A 16,630-nucleotide genomic window follows, 5' to 3' on the forward strand; every position below is an offset into this window, starting at 1 on the left:
GTCTCAAGCAATAGGGAGAAATCATGACAAATTAAGGCATCTTGTGTGATCTATAAGAGGCAAGAAAGAAAACTTAAAAAGTGTTATTCAGAAGGGGCCTGAAAGTAAAATATGATCAATAAGTGATCAGAAAGATATGTGTGGGATAAATGTCAATATTAACTACCCCAAAAGAAACTAAAATTTTCTCATGAGAAAGAATTGTACTGACATTCTGAATTATAAATTTTAAAACTAGCATCATGTGGTGATATTTTATTGTCACCATGACTTTTAGCCCAGCCAGGTGCATCCCACCTGCTGGGTTGTATAATACAGTGAACACATATGAAAGGGTTTATGGTAGAGATAGAAAGAGCAGCAGAAACTAGCTCCTGGTTTGATTTCCCTCAATATCCATGTTACACCACCAAGCTGTTAGCACAGAAGTGTTCTCCAGCACCGATTAAGTGTTATTAGTTTTTCCTACAGATTTAGAAATAGAGACAGAAAAGACAGAATCCCAATTTCCCCAGTAATTCCTAATTTGACTTGATTTTTAGGCACAGTTATTACTATGGGCTGAATAAAAAATACTCTGGAGTTTATAGGTATTTTGGTCAGTGCTAAAACCATACTTTATCTCTAAAATAGTTATATTTCTAATGGCTTGTCAGAGGGAAAAAAAGAGAAAGATCTTATCTCTGAAGTTTATCTAAATAATACAAGATTTTATCAGCAAGCTGTTGTGTTGCCATTCTTTCAAGTGCTTCAGTATAACCATGGAAGTATATTTGGCTGCTACAGCACTTAAAAATCAATAATTATGCACTTTCCATTTCTATTGTTCACATCAACATTTTCAATGCAGCCATTTCACACACTGTGGCATTGTGAAGATGCTGGCATAAGAAAAGCAAATGGAGTTTTAGAGAAAGTCAGTGTGCCATTTCACAATGCATGGAACAAGACCAGAGATCTTTTGTCTAATATAAAACCTTGAACCAGTGAGCTAATAAAGGGAGGAAGTTTGAATTATGAAAAAAAAATTATGAATCTTATTGTCAATTCTTGTAAGTCTTACATGTTTAAACTCCATTTAAAAATAAATTGTCTCACAGTATTTCTGTACCTTCTTGATGAACACGTGAATCAGCTTCTGGCAACAAAGAATTCCCTCATTGTGTATCCCTTAGCATGTACTGAGGGATAGTGGCTGAAATTAGTTCAGCATTACAAACATGAAAGAGGGTTAACAATGTATAAAGGTAGTCAAAACACAGATACTTCTGCTTTAGCATCCCATCTCCAGCAACAGCCTAAAGCTCAGAGAGGGTCATAAGAACATTTTGTTCCCAGCTTCAAAGCATTTGCATCTCAGAGAATTCCTGGGAAAAATGGGATTCCTGTGTAATCAAGAATTTTTAATACTTTTCACTTTTTGTATGGTCCTAGGTTACAAAAGAAATCGAGAGATCTAACAACCCCCTCTTAGAAAGGAAATAGCTTTAAATACTACTAGAGCCCTAAGATATGTTTTCAGTTTATAGCGATATAAGGAATGAAACAAACATATTCCTGAGCGATTACAGCAAGCCTTGTGAAATAGAATCTGCACATACTCATTATCAATTGCACATGGCAAACAAAATTATAATTTATGTCTCCCTTGATGCCCGAAAGTTGCTGTTGGTTTTATAAATTGTGAATTTTCTAAAATTCTCAAAATTTGCTTTTTCAGTTTATCTTATTTATGTTACTTCCTACATGACATTTACAGTCCTTTTTCATGGACAATTAATAAAGTAAAATTTAAATAAAAATGTGATATGTAGACAATAAGGTAAATTTGAGATGCATTTATTTTGTTATATGACGAATATAAGAAACACATAAGGAAAGGATTTTTTTTAATCTAAATGTGTATGTGATAATTTTTGGATATTTAAAATTTTTTTTTTCCTTCTTTTTTCTAATGAAAGAAAAGTGTAATACACATGTCACTCTGGTAGAACTGGGGGTCCTGCGATACAGATATGTTTTTCCACTGTGTTATGAAAGTAAAACACACAAGCAAAGCAAGGAACAAACCACTGACTTCCATTTCAGACTCAAAGTCTTCCCAGGACAGAATGTGACCCTCTCTCATAGACCATGCACATTTTTAAGTCCTTTTTTCCTAAAGGTAAAATATGGAACATTTTAATTAAAGTCCACCTTTTGCTTTAGAAGAGAACTGTTAGAACAACTGGAAAGGAATGACAATGGCCAACATAACTTCTAGAAATGTGCACCCTGACTCTAGCATATTTTCCTTGGTTCTTCTAAAAAATCAGGAATACATAGAAACAATGCATACAGTATTCCTATATATATCTGACATGCACTTCTGCAATGAAACTTTCTTGTATGTCTTTATGAACAGCGTTGGCCGCTCCTGTTTGCCGTTAGCCTTGTTGCTGCAGGGCTTTTTGGTGATCTCCCATATCTTCACTCATTGTCGTGGTAGAATCTCCAACAACAGACAAGGAACTTTGTCTGGTCCCAAATCCCGTGTTCACTTTCTTCTGCCTCTTTACTCTGAAATGGAATTTTTAAAAAGGTGTGACCACAACATGAAATAGAAAAGTCAGTTCAAGTTTAAACAGTTGCAGCTCAAATTTCTTCTAAGAAAAAATTTCAATAGTAGATATTAAAATTTAGATGAGAAAATCTTTCTGTATTGTACACATTGGATACTTTTTCAGCTGATTCCTTAACAAGAAATGAAAAAGCATAGGGTTTCAGAGCAATTACTTGGAATTGTCTTTCACAGTAAGAAGCAAGCTACACTTTTGATGACTAGGAGCCATTATTTATTGATTGGCAGTTCTGAAATTCAGTCCTATTGCTATTCAAGATACATTTAAAGCACTTACTTTCAACGCATTAATCTTTTTGGCAAGAAGGGAAAGTGGGAAATAGTGTAAAAGATCAAACAAGTGTCAAACTCCTCATTTGACAGAATTCTAGCCACTAGTTTGGCATAACATCTTCATATTAAATTAATAACAATAAGGAGATAGTATAAGCACTATAAAATTTATAATTGAAACATAACTATGACAAAAGTATGTCAATTTTTATAATTTTTGAGTTGATAAGTCACATTCCTAATAACAATGTGCAGCAGAGCAAGAACATCCACTCAAGCTGGGTGCCAGAAACTGGCTATTACACTCGGGGGAATTTAGAGCACAGTGAAGAGTCAGTAGCCTTGCACAGAACAGCAGACATTTATCAAAATTTATGATCTTATGTACACCCAAAGTAGCTACACCACAAGCTGACTCAAGAAGACTTCATGTAAAAGTGAAGAAATCATGTCAGATCTAAACTGTTTCTGTATGTTACTAGTTTTTATCTCATCCATGATTAATTAATTGTGCTTTAAGCTTAGGGGCATACATCTCCAATTCCCTTCATGTCATCTCTACACTTTCATTCAAATCCTACCAAAAGCCATGGCTCAATTACTCTGTTACTTGTCCCTTTATGTGTCTTGAACAGGTTTTCAGAAAAGGGAATTCATGAAAACTTTGGTTTACTCTTGGTTCTGGGACCCCAATAGTCTTGTGAATAAAGTCCAAATAAAATGTCAAGGAACCTGAGACTTTTTACCAAAACGTGGAGACTTTTTACCACTGTGATGGTAGCCAGTCAATTCTTTGCAATTGTAATCCCTTTGTAAATCCATTCCCTGACAATATGGACAGGTCAGTCATGCCACTGTGCACACACATCTAATCTAATCTGCCTACTATTTATAAAATAACAATGTTCTTAGAAAAAACAGCATCACATATCAAAAGCATTTAAGCTGCCAAAGAGTAAAAGCCTTTGAGCTGGCATAGCAGTGTAATTCCTTATAGTGTCAGGGACCCCATGATGCTCCTGTCTACTGATTAACATCCCCACTAATTATTCCAGATGTAGACTGATTGCCAAGGCCTACATCAGTAAGAATCAATAAGCTGGCAAGTTCTTCACCCTGCTGGATACACAAGACTAGGCTGCACTGCAACTTGGTTGCTGGTATTGAATTTTACTGGAATCCTTTTGAAAGAGATGGCTGTTTCCTTTTTAATTACTTTAATTTAATGATTCCAATAATGACTTTGCCTTATAAAAAATTCCAGATAAGTTATATGAACAACTCCTTATTAAAATACTTGTGCAAAATTACTCAGTTCTATCCTTTCCCATTCATGTGTTAATCAAAGATATATTAATATAAATTAAAAATAGAATTCTTAGAACTAGCAACTGAAAAAGTTTTAAATTAAATTTAAAGAAAAAGACCCTAAAATATATGAAAAATTATTAAGTGTAACTGATGGCTATGGGCTTAAATTACTTGATTTCCTGGGAATACACATGGTAAATTTTCAGGACAAATCAAGTTATTTATTTTTAAAATATTCCTTACTTAAACATTTCAGAAACAATTAGTCTGGCATTGCTAGATATAATGTAAGGTTACTGACATTATAAAAAAGTTAGGAGACTTTCATTATGCCTTCTATTTCATATTTAAGTTAATGCAGCTGCACATATAATGAGCTGCTACCAGAACTGCTCTGTGAATATTAGAATGGCAAGTTTGAAATGTTCAGACAAAGGTACTCACACTTGCCAGAAATGACTAACTCTTAGTTAAAAAACTATCCCTGATCTGTCTTGTCTTATAAGAATTAAGAATGGCTATTGACCAGCTAATGTACAACAATGTCCTTTTATTTCCACCTTGGTTTAAACAGTCTTCAAACACCTCCAGTAAGAAGCCCTGAGATCACTGCTTTAATGAAGGGAATTTTTGCCAGGATATAACTGAAGTAAGTCAGGTGTATGTCAAAATGATTTGGCCAGTTGCTCTTCTCTGCTACATGATATATTTCCTCTGACTACTTCTGGACTTCTGTGACTTCAGTGTATGTATTCCATGTGATGGAAGCAATGAACAGCCTATTTAAATGTGAACATTTATGAAGATTGGGCCATAAAAAAATTAGGGAAACCTTTAGTATTCTGCATCAGCCAAACTTGAAAACACGGGGTGTCCAGGAAATGATGTCACAAGAAGTTGTATTTTGTTTCTCAGCTGGAAGGGCACTAGGAGCCTAGTGAAATGGGAAACTTTGCTGCCACCTGGAGCTTGTTGAGGTTCCTTGGGTCAGTAGGGAAGAAGCCAGTTGCATGAGTTGCTCAAGTAAGAAGAAGGACACGAGAAAATGACCTTAAGTTGTGCCACTGGAGGTTTAGATTGGATATTAGGAAAAATTTCTTTATTAAAAGCGTTGTCAAGCACTGAAACCAGTTGCCCAGGGAAGCAGTTGCGTTATCATCCCTGGAGGTGCTCAAAAGATGTGTACATGTGATGCTTAGGGACATAGTTTAGTGGTGCTGGGTTAACTGGTAAACTTAATGATCTTGAAGATGTTTTCCAACCTAAAGGATTCTATAATTCTATGATTCTATGGTTGTGCCATCCTGGTTGTGCAAAGCCTGGTGAGCTCTGCAGCTGTTGCTGTTGCTTTAGCCATCTGTTTGGCCAGCACTGACATTGAGTTGAAACCCATCTGCATGTGAAATACTCAACTGTATTTCAAAAATTACTTCTAGACAGGGACTAAGACTATGGAAATCTTAAAAATAAAAGAAATAAGCAACTGCTCTTGAAGAAAATTTTTAAAATGGGGTATAAAATAATCAGCAAAATAATGTGCATGGGTTTCAAACTCCAGATAAATAAGCAAAACATTTTAAAGCCTTTTTCCTAACAGCAGACAAATAGAAAATGCTATCAAACTCAGCTAACAAAACTGTGAAAAGACACAAGCATATAAAAAGGCAGCATACCATATGTCCACCAATATCTGGTACAACAGAAATATCAAGAAAGCCATTAAGATAGTCTCCATTGTACCCAGGTATACAATAACATATGGTACATTTCCTGCTTCACTGTGCATTTCCTTGCTTTTGTTGTTTAGCATCTCTATTTTAGAGCTCAGTTAATATAGTTTGTGCATGCATTTCTCCACAGAATATTTTAAAAAATTTCACTGCTGTTTCAATTAATCTCTTTTTTAGTGAAAGTGCACAGTAAGTATCAATGGAAAGTAGGATTCTTTCCAAACCTTAATTAGATGGAAGAGCTAGATAAAAGTATTTTAAGGTAGCTACCCATGATACCTAAATTATTATTGTCATCTTATTTAATCCTCACACAATTTGCCGTAATGATTCTACAGAGAGACATTGCAAGGTTGTTGTTTGTTTTAATCAAGGATGACTTCCCAAGGACAGATGTGTGCATTTCTCAGGAGCATAGATTACAGGCAAAATTGTAAGGGATTAGTGTAGCAGCATGAATGAAGATACAGCAAGAAATATAAGGTGACCATATTTTGATAAATATCCACCTGTACATGTGGAGAAGAGAGGGAAATGAAGATGTACAAAATATTTTTCTCCTTTAAGGACATTCATTATTGAAAAACTAAAGTTTAAGGAATTTATGGATTTCCAAAAATGAAATTATAGTTATTTGTAAAACACATTGTCTCTCTTTTTGGTATTTACAGATTCCATAGGCCTTTGAGATGATCTGAATTTTGCCACACTAGCTCAATCCTATCAAGGTTCCTATTTAAATTTAGGACTCCTATGGAGACTAAAAACAGTTCTCTTCTCAAAAGAATACTCTTAACTATGTCATGTGCTTTTCTAAAAGGCATGTACTGCATCATGAACTTGATATAGAAAATGAAATAAGAATGAAAATGAGCCCTTACCACTAAAATCTTAAATACTTGCATCAGCAATGCTTTGATCAAATAATGTAGAACAAATAATTAATATCCTGGATGTGTAATTTTTAAATATAAAAGATGAGAATTCACTTAGAAACAATCAATACTAAATTTCAGTTCAGAACCACTTCAGATTGTCATTTACTGTCTCAACAGTGGTGCTATGCTAAGCTATTTTCATGAGTGGATAAAGAAGGAAGGGATCGCTGGTGTGAAACCAAATCAGAGTTCAGAAAGGAAATAACTATAAGCTTGAGATAACATCTACTGGTGTTTACTAAACTACCGTTTTAGACATTTATTTATGAATAAAATAATTATTATTCTGAGTGGAATTACAAGCTAATGCCCAAATTATAGTACATGGATTTATGTCAGCTTCTGCTTTAATTAAAATGTATTTGCCATTAAGCATTAGGGGACTGTGAAAGATCATGAGTGAGCATATGGATATTGAAATAGGTTTCATATTTTACTCTGCAGAAATTATTCAAACCCACTGTAAACTCACCCACTATGCCATTCCAATCTCCAAAAATACTACATGTGCTCTCAAGCAGCATGACTTTTTCTTTAAATGTCAAAGTTGTGTTTCCTTTGAGATCCACAAGAGCACAAGCCATCTTTTTCTATATTTCTCATTAAATTATTTTTACTTATTGAACTCATGAAAAATTACACTTTTATTTTCCTTACAAGAAAATTCTTGTGTTTTCCTATATAATTATAACGCCTTTTAACTTCAAAATTTACATCAGAATAAATTTCCCAAGTACATTTCTGGGTACAGTGTATTACAATAGGTACTGATGAAATTCACTATACAATTACATGTAATATTTTCCCTAAAATAGAATATGACGAAATTAAAATTTTCATCAAAGTTTTGATACTAAACAAGACCCTTTGCTTCTGTATCATGGTAACTGATGTGAAATTTTGAATAAGTTACCCACTGTAAGAACTTTTAGAGTTGTATACGATAAATACAACTCAGTGGATACTTAAAAGGAAAGGACTCCTTTGAACAGTCTTTCATAAACTCAGGTCTTGTTAACTGTGGCTTTCCAAAAGAAGAATCATTCCCATTTATAACATAATTATTTCACTGTTCTGACATATAATTCTGACATATAATCAGAATTAAAATGAGCTTTAAAATAAAATCTCTCCTTTTCTTAAATTGTCAGTTCTCAAATATTCAGATATTTTTCTCACAATAGCTTGGCATAATAACATCTTTATTTATAACATTTTAGAATATGACCATGGCAGGCTAAGGGATGACCAAATAAGACAACTTTCCCTTTCAACTACACGACTGAAGAAAAATTCAATCCATTCTCCCCAAGAAAATTAACACAAGGAGCAAAATTTTCACCTTTTGGGGAATGATAGTAATCGGGGAGTAATGGCCTTTTTATCTTTGATTTCTAGAATACTTTGAACCTCCTAGAATGAACCAGAATACCAATATCATCTGCTTTTACAGTGAAAGTATTCAGAATAAAATGCATTTTTAAAATTTGTCTGAAAATGGTTTTTGTCTCTAATGTACATCTCCATTTTTCACTCATGTAATTTTGCCAATAAATATTTATTTCCTTGCATATTACAATAAGATATCAGAAAATTTCCTTATATAAGGAAAGAAAGCATGTCTCAGCATTTTTGCTCTTGCTAAGCATACATTTAGGCTAACTGATTTTGCTATTTTTCTCATTATTCAAAGCTTTACATTAATATTGCAGGCACTCAAAATTTAAGTACATTTGAAAGTAAAAACTGAAAAGAGATTTCAGGAATATTGAAGGATGCAGATAGTACAGGTGGCTGTTTTAGGACTTGTAAGTAGACACAAGAAGTCTCACTTGTATAACATGCTTTAATGTTTCTTTTAAATTCTTTTAATATTTCTTTCTTTTTTAAAATGTCTTCTGATTCTGAACACAGGAATAGCTCTTCTAGTCCTACAATGAAGAAGATATAAATAATATATACATTCCTTTCTGTTTTAAGTGTGATTATTAATAGAATGTTTTCTGTGAACAATTTTTTTTAAGAATTGAAAAAAAGTCTAAGAAAGTGCACTTGGCACAAGCTCTTTTCTCATTCCTTTTTTAATACATTAAAATTCACTTGCCACAAAATCTTCACCTACATAATCTCCAGGCCAATAAAAATCATGATATTTTCCCTTCCCAGCAATTACATGGTTGCCAGCTTCAATTTCCTTTCTTTTACCCTTTCAGAATTCTCAACTTTTAACAGTTGCTCAGCATGCGTCTTCATTGCTTTCTTCTTACTTCTTCCAGGCATGAAAGATATACCACTATGAAGCAGACATCAACTTTCCTCCCCACGTCCCTTATTCACTTGCTATTTTCCATCCAAATATGTCATGAAACTAAATTAGGTGTTTTCAGAATTATATTGGGGAAGTTCTTTGTACTTTTCACAGTGAAAACACTACAATGAGTTAAGATTTAGATTTAAAATCAAGTTCTCCTCAAAAAAAGGGAAAAAAAATCCATGTACTTGCAAGAAAAGAAACAATTTAACTCCTGAAAAAATTGCTTAGTATATTGTGGTATCATTCAATATTATGCCTCCAAGTTATAGTCCTTGAATGAAAATTATATGAGAGTTCTGGGAAGCACTAGACAGTTATGCTATAGACCATGTTCTGCCTTGGATCATTGCCCAAAACACTGCTCATCTCTGACAGTATTAAATTCTGGTATCTCTTGAACCGGCTGGAGTAGGAACAAATACTGTGCACAACTGCTGTGCTGTGATTATGAGCTTTGCAACAGGGAAAGTATTCCTTTTAAAACTTGCAAAGCTGGAGATAGAAAGGGAATGTGTGCATTACAATTAGTCATTCTGCTCCCTTCCATTCCTCACAGCTTCAAATTCTGACATGATAGCAGCTACTATCTCACCAGCTGTTAAAGATAGCAGGCAGCTAGAAAATCATACAGCTGGAAGTTGGAATCTCAGCTTTCAAGTATCACAAAGCACTAATCTCCAGTTCTGTGCCTAGTAAGGTTTTGACTGCTGAAGTCATGTGGGAGCTGAAGTGAAAAGCAACAAATGGTGATGGTAATCTGGTGACATGAAGGTTTTGTTATCTTAGGACCTACCATGTCTGATAAAAAACGTACAAGGGCTCTCAGGACCAGTAAAATTATCTTATGTATGCAAAGAGCAGGGGGAAAGCCTCTGATGCCAAAATGGCAGTAAAGCTGACAAAGACAAAATCAGTGGAAGAGTAAAGCAGTTAAAGATTAGGTAAAACACAAGTAGATACGATATATATCATGCTTATTTTTTTTCCCTTGTCAATTTTTCACAACATTTTCTATTTACCAATGTGTTAGGAAAACAAATTGATATTTGCCAAATACTATTTGTAGATCTGGTAAAAATTAACAACACTGCTTTTCTAAGTTTGGTTTTTTTGGTTTTTTGGTAAGAAAAGTTGCCTGAAAATTTCCATATCTCAATTATATTATTGATACACCTAATTCACAATGCATTTCAGGACAAGTTGACCTATTACCTACACACTCCTTTGAAAAGTCTAATTTTAGTGTCTCTGAATTACAACATTGCTGGGACAAAATTATTAATGAAATGACTGCATTTCTACCACCTATTTTTCTGGTAGTTCTCTAGCATCCAGAACCATTGCACCAGGAATGTCTGAGGATACGTTCGTGCTTTGTACTTTCAGGATTCCATTATTGTCCTGTTGCCCAGCAACTCAGATAGCCAATTCTGGATCCAGACAATGCACTTACTGTCCTCAGTACACTTGGAAATGATTTCCAGGTTTATCTGTTTCCTTTTTGGGGGTTGAGGTGAGACTGACTATCCTGCGGTTTCCCATCTCCCCCTTCTGTACCTTACTGTGCAAAAGGCTTTGCAAACTGCTGCCTTGTTATCCTTGCCCTCACCCAGGCTCCAGTGATCCCTGTTTCTCACGTTTGGCCAACAACAGTGCCATGCTCAGCTCATCTCCTGCCTTCATGATTCTGTAAATCTCATTCACACCCCTCTCAGCTCTCTGTCTATGGGTGGAACAGTCCAAGACTCTTTCCTTGCCAAGCACCCAATACTCTCACTTGACCCATTCAGCAGCTGGAGCACGCACAACTGTTGGTTTATTGCACAGTTATGCTTTATAGCTAAAAAAACCCCCTAAACATTACATGAAGATGGAATATTGGTAGCTATAATTGTATGTAATTGAACTGAATTTCACATCCTCTGCAATTTTACTTATAACTTCTAATGATAGAAAGGGTCTTGTATCTTGAACATTCTTTCTTTCAATAGCAATACAGAAATCTTGTAATTTTTTCCTTTTTTTTCATAGATTAATTTAGTTACTGTTCCAATTTTCTATCTGTTGCTTTGCAGTTCCTTGTTTTTCAGATCTGTAAATTTTTTGCTCCTACCAAATTAAATTTTCCAAACAATTCTTTAGATGCCTGTAAATTGCTACTTTTCAAAAATATATATACTAAATAAAAAAAGGTCATAGTTGTATTTATGTCATTAAAATCAATAGAATATTGGACTGAAATTCTGTGAAGCTCTTCTCTGACTAGAAACAGAATCCAGTTTTCTGCTATGTTTTTAAACAGGCATAAGTGATTTAATGTATTCTCTTTATTTCCTGAAAATTATGAATCACAGCAGGGGACTTAGGGTGAGCATCACTTCACTGGGTTCAGAAATATCAAAAACAGTTTGAGAATATTGTCTTCTTGGTAGATTTTCTTAGATTTTAGGAACTTTTACAGCATTTTATAGAAGGTACAGAAGATCCATAGAATACGCAGGATTCAGAGGCACATACATATATGAGCTATGCTAAATTTAAAGACCACAAAAAGTTAAACCAAGTAAGCTGCTTGTTTCATCATATAGGTTCTGAATTCTGTTCATATCTTGTATGTGCTGGATTTGATGGTTTTGTGCCACTATAGTTACATTAACTGCATAAACTGATGCACAGAGTATTAGAATTATTCACTGTGAGATGGCAATAGCAATTGGCATTGACATTTGGATAAAGTAGCTCATCCCTTTCAAGTTATATTAGATAGAAAATTGAGCATAGTCCAATCATACATGAAAACAGAGATATGTTTGTTACAAACTCATGTGTATGAGTTAATTTACCTCTGAATAAGAAGAGGCATGAACGCAGCATTTAATTATTCCTAAACCTGATGGGAGAAATATATTTTTCCCCTGAGAACTGTGAAAGAAGCACCACTGACAGCTCAACATTGATGTATCTCTAAAATTTATAGAGCTATATTCACAAAACTAATACAAATCATGAACACACACAATTTCTGTGGAACAACTCTTTGGTGTTAGTAAGAATTTCTAAGTTTTTTTGAGCCTCCCCTCCTTATAACCTAGAAATTTAGATACAACATACAAAGAATATGAATAATCTTTGCTCAACTTTAATTTTGCAGTCTTCAACTATCACTTGGGAATTTTTTATGACAAGTGCAACTGTACTGGGAAGAGAAAGAAGCTCTTTAGTGGCAGTGTCATCTGCATAAGGAAGCACTTAAAGTGCCTCTAAGAGGAATACATTTGCATTCTCCAAGTGTGAGATGCTCTTTTACTTTAAAAATCTTATGTCTGTGAGAAAAACAGCTATGCATCTAAAACTGAAAGAACATTAGAATACTGGATCTGCTTTCCTCTATTAATTTTCTAAATTTTGGAACACAACTGAAGCATGATTACACAAAGGAAAAACTAAGTGCCAAATGTTTTACAGGCAATAGTAAAGAAGCACAAGCCTAAAGGGACCACATATGCTGACAGACCCATCAGACCATCCTCACTTGCTACTGTTATATGTTCAAGAAACAAGAAACAATTTTGCACATCATCATTCAGGATTTCTAAAGATGATAGTTTGAGATCAGTGAAGTGGCAGTGAGATCAATTCAGTGAAAGGAATCATCAGACTGTCAGTATTCAAAAAAAGAAGAAAAACGTCATATGGAAATAACTAACTTCTGATCTTCTGATTAGTTATAGACAAGTAGATTGTAAATAATCTTAATTAGAAGGAGTTGAAGTAGAAAACTTCTGAAATATTCCACTTACAAAACTAATAGCTTTTTTTAGTCATCCCACCGCTTTTTCAGTGAGAACATGCTGCTCTCTTCTTTGAAAGAAAATGGTTGATCATTATGCAGAATTTGGAAAGTGATAAGATACTGTAACAATGGTCTGGAATGGTAAAGTACCGGAAAAAAAAACAAAAAAGGAAATGAACTGCTAGAAAATAAGTGAGGCACACAATATTTATGCTACTGTATTAATCCAATAAATGACCACATGATGAATACTGAATTCAATGTTTACTGTACCTGACAAGAAATCATGCTAAATCAAGAAAAGGTTTGCAGAACCACACAGACATGTTAACACACATATGGTCAGACTTGAACAGCAGAGATGACTAAACTTCAGGATGCATATGATGGAGTGAATAGGAAGAGGTCACAACCTCTATCAGTACTGAATAAATTTTAATAGAACACAAATCTTAAGACCCCTTGTAGTAAGCTGTTATAAAAGCTTTACAGGGGAGCAGAAAGCAAATGAACAATTTAGTAGAGGAAAAGGCTTAAAAGATGTCACCTCTGACTGAGGAGTCCTTGATTTTGATTTTCCTGGAATCTTGCATGGTACCCCTGGGACACCTGCTTTGTTCTTAAAGTCTTTCAGAGACCTATTTTTTTCCATCCCAGAAAGAGGACACCAGTTTAGATGGAATTTTGTGTGGTGTTATTCTGTGGCACTCATCAGGCACTGTTGAGCATTCAGAACAACATCTGAAACCAGCTGGGTTTGAGGGGACATCAGAAGAATTGTAAATGTGAAATGAAGTTTGCTAGAACATGGAGGAGTTTTTGCTTCTGCTGTTTTTATTTTTAATCCAACTGAATGTAAGACACATATCCTCCCTGACTATGGAGAAGCATTCAGATTTATAAGGATGGGTTTCTCTTTTACTTTAAAGCACTACCAATGCAGTAAAATGCAGCATAAGAAAACGAAGTTCAGCCTTTTTGATTTCAGATTGGGGTTTTTCTCTGTGCAGTAAAACCCAGCAGAATTTTGCCTGTATTATGATTTCAAGGATAAGATGAAATTACAGCTTCTCCTCCGGAGAACTCTGGGCTATTATCAACTTTATACTTCATTGCAATCAATGTTAAATTTCTTGTTAATATTGATGAATTTAAGTAATTCAGATAATTGTAGTGTATTTTATTTCTTTTTTTGAGATCAAGAATGGCCTTAAAAATGTTGAAATAACATCTCCATAATTGTCACTTGACAATTAAAATTGATTAGTGTAGCACTGGACTCCAACAAAACTCTGCCTTATTAAAATATATAAAACTGGAAGCATCACAAGTCTTGTAATTTTTGCTGTATGCTCCAGTTTCACATAACTTAGCCTATTTGGCACCCATTTTGCAATATTGTTTCTCTCACTCCACACTTTCCCATCATCCCATCCAATATATTTCATTTTTCATATCTCATGAAACCAGCTTTAGCTGGCCTCCTTAGGGACATGACTCTAGAATATGGAAGTAAATCTTTGAAACACTTATGAAAATAATTAATCATTCTAATGATAGGTTTCCAGGACCTTCTGCAAAGTGCATAATTGCTTATTAATCCCACCACTTGGTCATACATCACTTTCTAATTAATGTTCCTCTTTTATACTCTTTTCCATATTCTCCTTTTTCTATTGCATCTATTTGTTTTGAATAAACAAGTTAATTTTTAAATTATTCTGAAGTCATATATTTTGCTACAAATTGCAAGCTTTTTGGTAGATCACTTCTGGGTAGAAGCATTAACTCTTCATTTAGATATCAAACCACAAAAGTTTTAGTGCTTCTGAAGACTTTAAGCTTGTCTACTTAAAACCGCAGTGCAATATGTATACTTATGAATTGATTTCTAAAATGAAATACCATATAATAAAAAACTGATCTCTGTGTGTCAAGTAGATAGTTTTGCTTAAATATTGAAAATCTGTACTTCCTCAAATTCTAAATATTGATTGCATGATTTGCTCATGTGATCTCTAGTGATTAAAAATAAAGAAGTTTTACTGAAAAGTAACTTCAGTCCATCTACTGCAGTGATGGAATGATGCCGCACGCTGGGGCATTTTCTCAAAAATTGTAGGTTGTGTTGTGTGAGAGTTATCATAAAATTTTAGTGGTGTTCACTGTAGATCTGTATTGATGCTTCAAAAATCATCCATGCTTTTTGTTTGCTTCTATATCTTTAAACACACTTCCAGTGTGGACAAGCAGAAAAAATCTGTTCCTTAAAAGCATCTCAGGAACTTGTTTGAAGAAAAATTAGTAACAAAAAGTAGTATTTTTTGCAAGTGACAGTAAATGCAAAGCACAGCAGGAGGTTTCCAAGTGTGGAACTGATGGTGAAAACATGCTGCCCCAAAAAAAAGTGTATGTAATGTAAGTTTTAACTTTTTGGAAATGTTGTTGGAAGAAGCTGTATAATAAAAATTCTTCACATTGCTATGTGAGAACTAGAAGAAAGTGATTCTTCTGGTCCCCAGAATAAAACATAACTGAAATATCTTCTAAGAAGTGATAAGCACAGCTAAAAGATTTAATTAAAGCTCTTAGGAATAAAGAAAAGAGCTGCTGACACAGAAACTGTCATGACAAATTATCTTTTGAGCAATCTTTCAGAACAAAAAAATGCACAGTTGACTACAGAAAACATTTTCAAATTCTACCGAAGACCATTAGCTAATCTCAGCCATGATATACATTTATACTCTTCCGGATGAAGTCATGCATTCAGAAAAGTTGAAACTTTAAATTATATGGAAAAAGAAGTGTGTTTCTTGTGTAAATGTTTTGTGACTTGTATGGTTCTTTAAAAAACTTCTCTAAAATCACCATCTTGTACATTTCAAGACTATGATAATTACTATCTCATCCCAAGTAAAGCATTTTGCTGTTTAATTACAAGTTAATAATCTTAACAATCATTCTACAAATGTTATTTCTGCTTAGTGACAGAACAATTTCAGGAAAGATCAACTCATTTCAAGAACATTCATGGTGACAGAAATATTTCTATATTTAAGAAAATCATCCAATACTTCAGGTTAGGTTTCAGACTAATGCACTGGTTATCTCTACTGTACATATGAATTCAATACTATTGAAAGAAAATATGTTATTGCAACCATTAAGAAGATTTAGAAAAAAAGATCACATATTTCACATATTGAAATCTAATTTTTTGTTGTCTTAAAAACTGTTAGTGATGTAGCCAAACTCTTACTTCACTAGTGACCTAATAATCTCTAAATAATAGATTGAAATATAAAGGATTCATCTTGCCCATGAGATCATATGTTACATTTTGCCTTTTGGAACATTTATAGAATGTTCTCAAAATGCTGTTGCTTGCAGGGGTGGATATTTAGTTCAGACACAAAATTCAAAAGAATATAATGTAAGGAAAAGAACCTTTCAGATAAGTAGATAATAATAATAATATATATGCTGCTGATATTGCAGACAATCAGCATAGCAGAAAAATATCCTCATATACCAAACCTTTGCAGGCCTCTAGGAAGCAATGTGGTTGATGCTGTGAACATTAGAACATTGTCAGTCACAATGAAAAAAAAAAAGGACTTGAATTATTAGATTAATAAATATTTCTTT

General features: G+C 33.9%; 1 protein-coding gene across 1 annotated transcript in view; it reads right to left on the reverse strand.

The window, feature by feature from the left end:
- Positions 1-1,916: 1,916 nt before the first annotated feature.
- Positions 1,917-16,630, reverse strand: part of CCDC102B (coiled-coil domain containing 102B) — a 136,331-nt gene continuing 121,617 nt past the window's right edge. The window contains exon 8 of the mRNA XM_005423326.3: positions 1,917-2,559. Within this exon, the coding sequence (XP_005423383.3) occupies positions 2,470-2,559 (90 nt within the window). The 3' untranslated portion in view covers positions 1,917-2,469. The remainder of the gene's footprint in view (positions 2,560-16,630) is intronic.

Source organism: Geospiza fortis, unplaced genomic scaffold (assembly GCF_000277835.1).
Source record: "Geospiza fortis unplaced genomic scaffold, GeoFor_1.0 scaffold100, whole genome shotgun sequence".
Lineage (NCBI taxonomy): Eukaryota > Metazoa > Chordata > Aves > Passeriformes > Thraupidae > Geospiza > Geospiza fortis.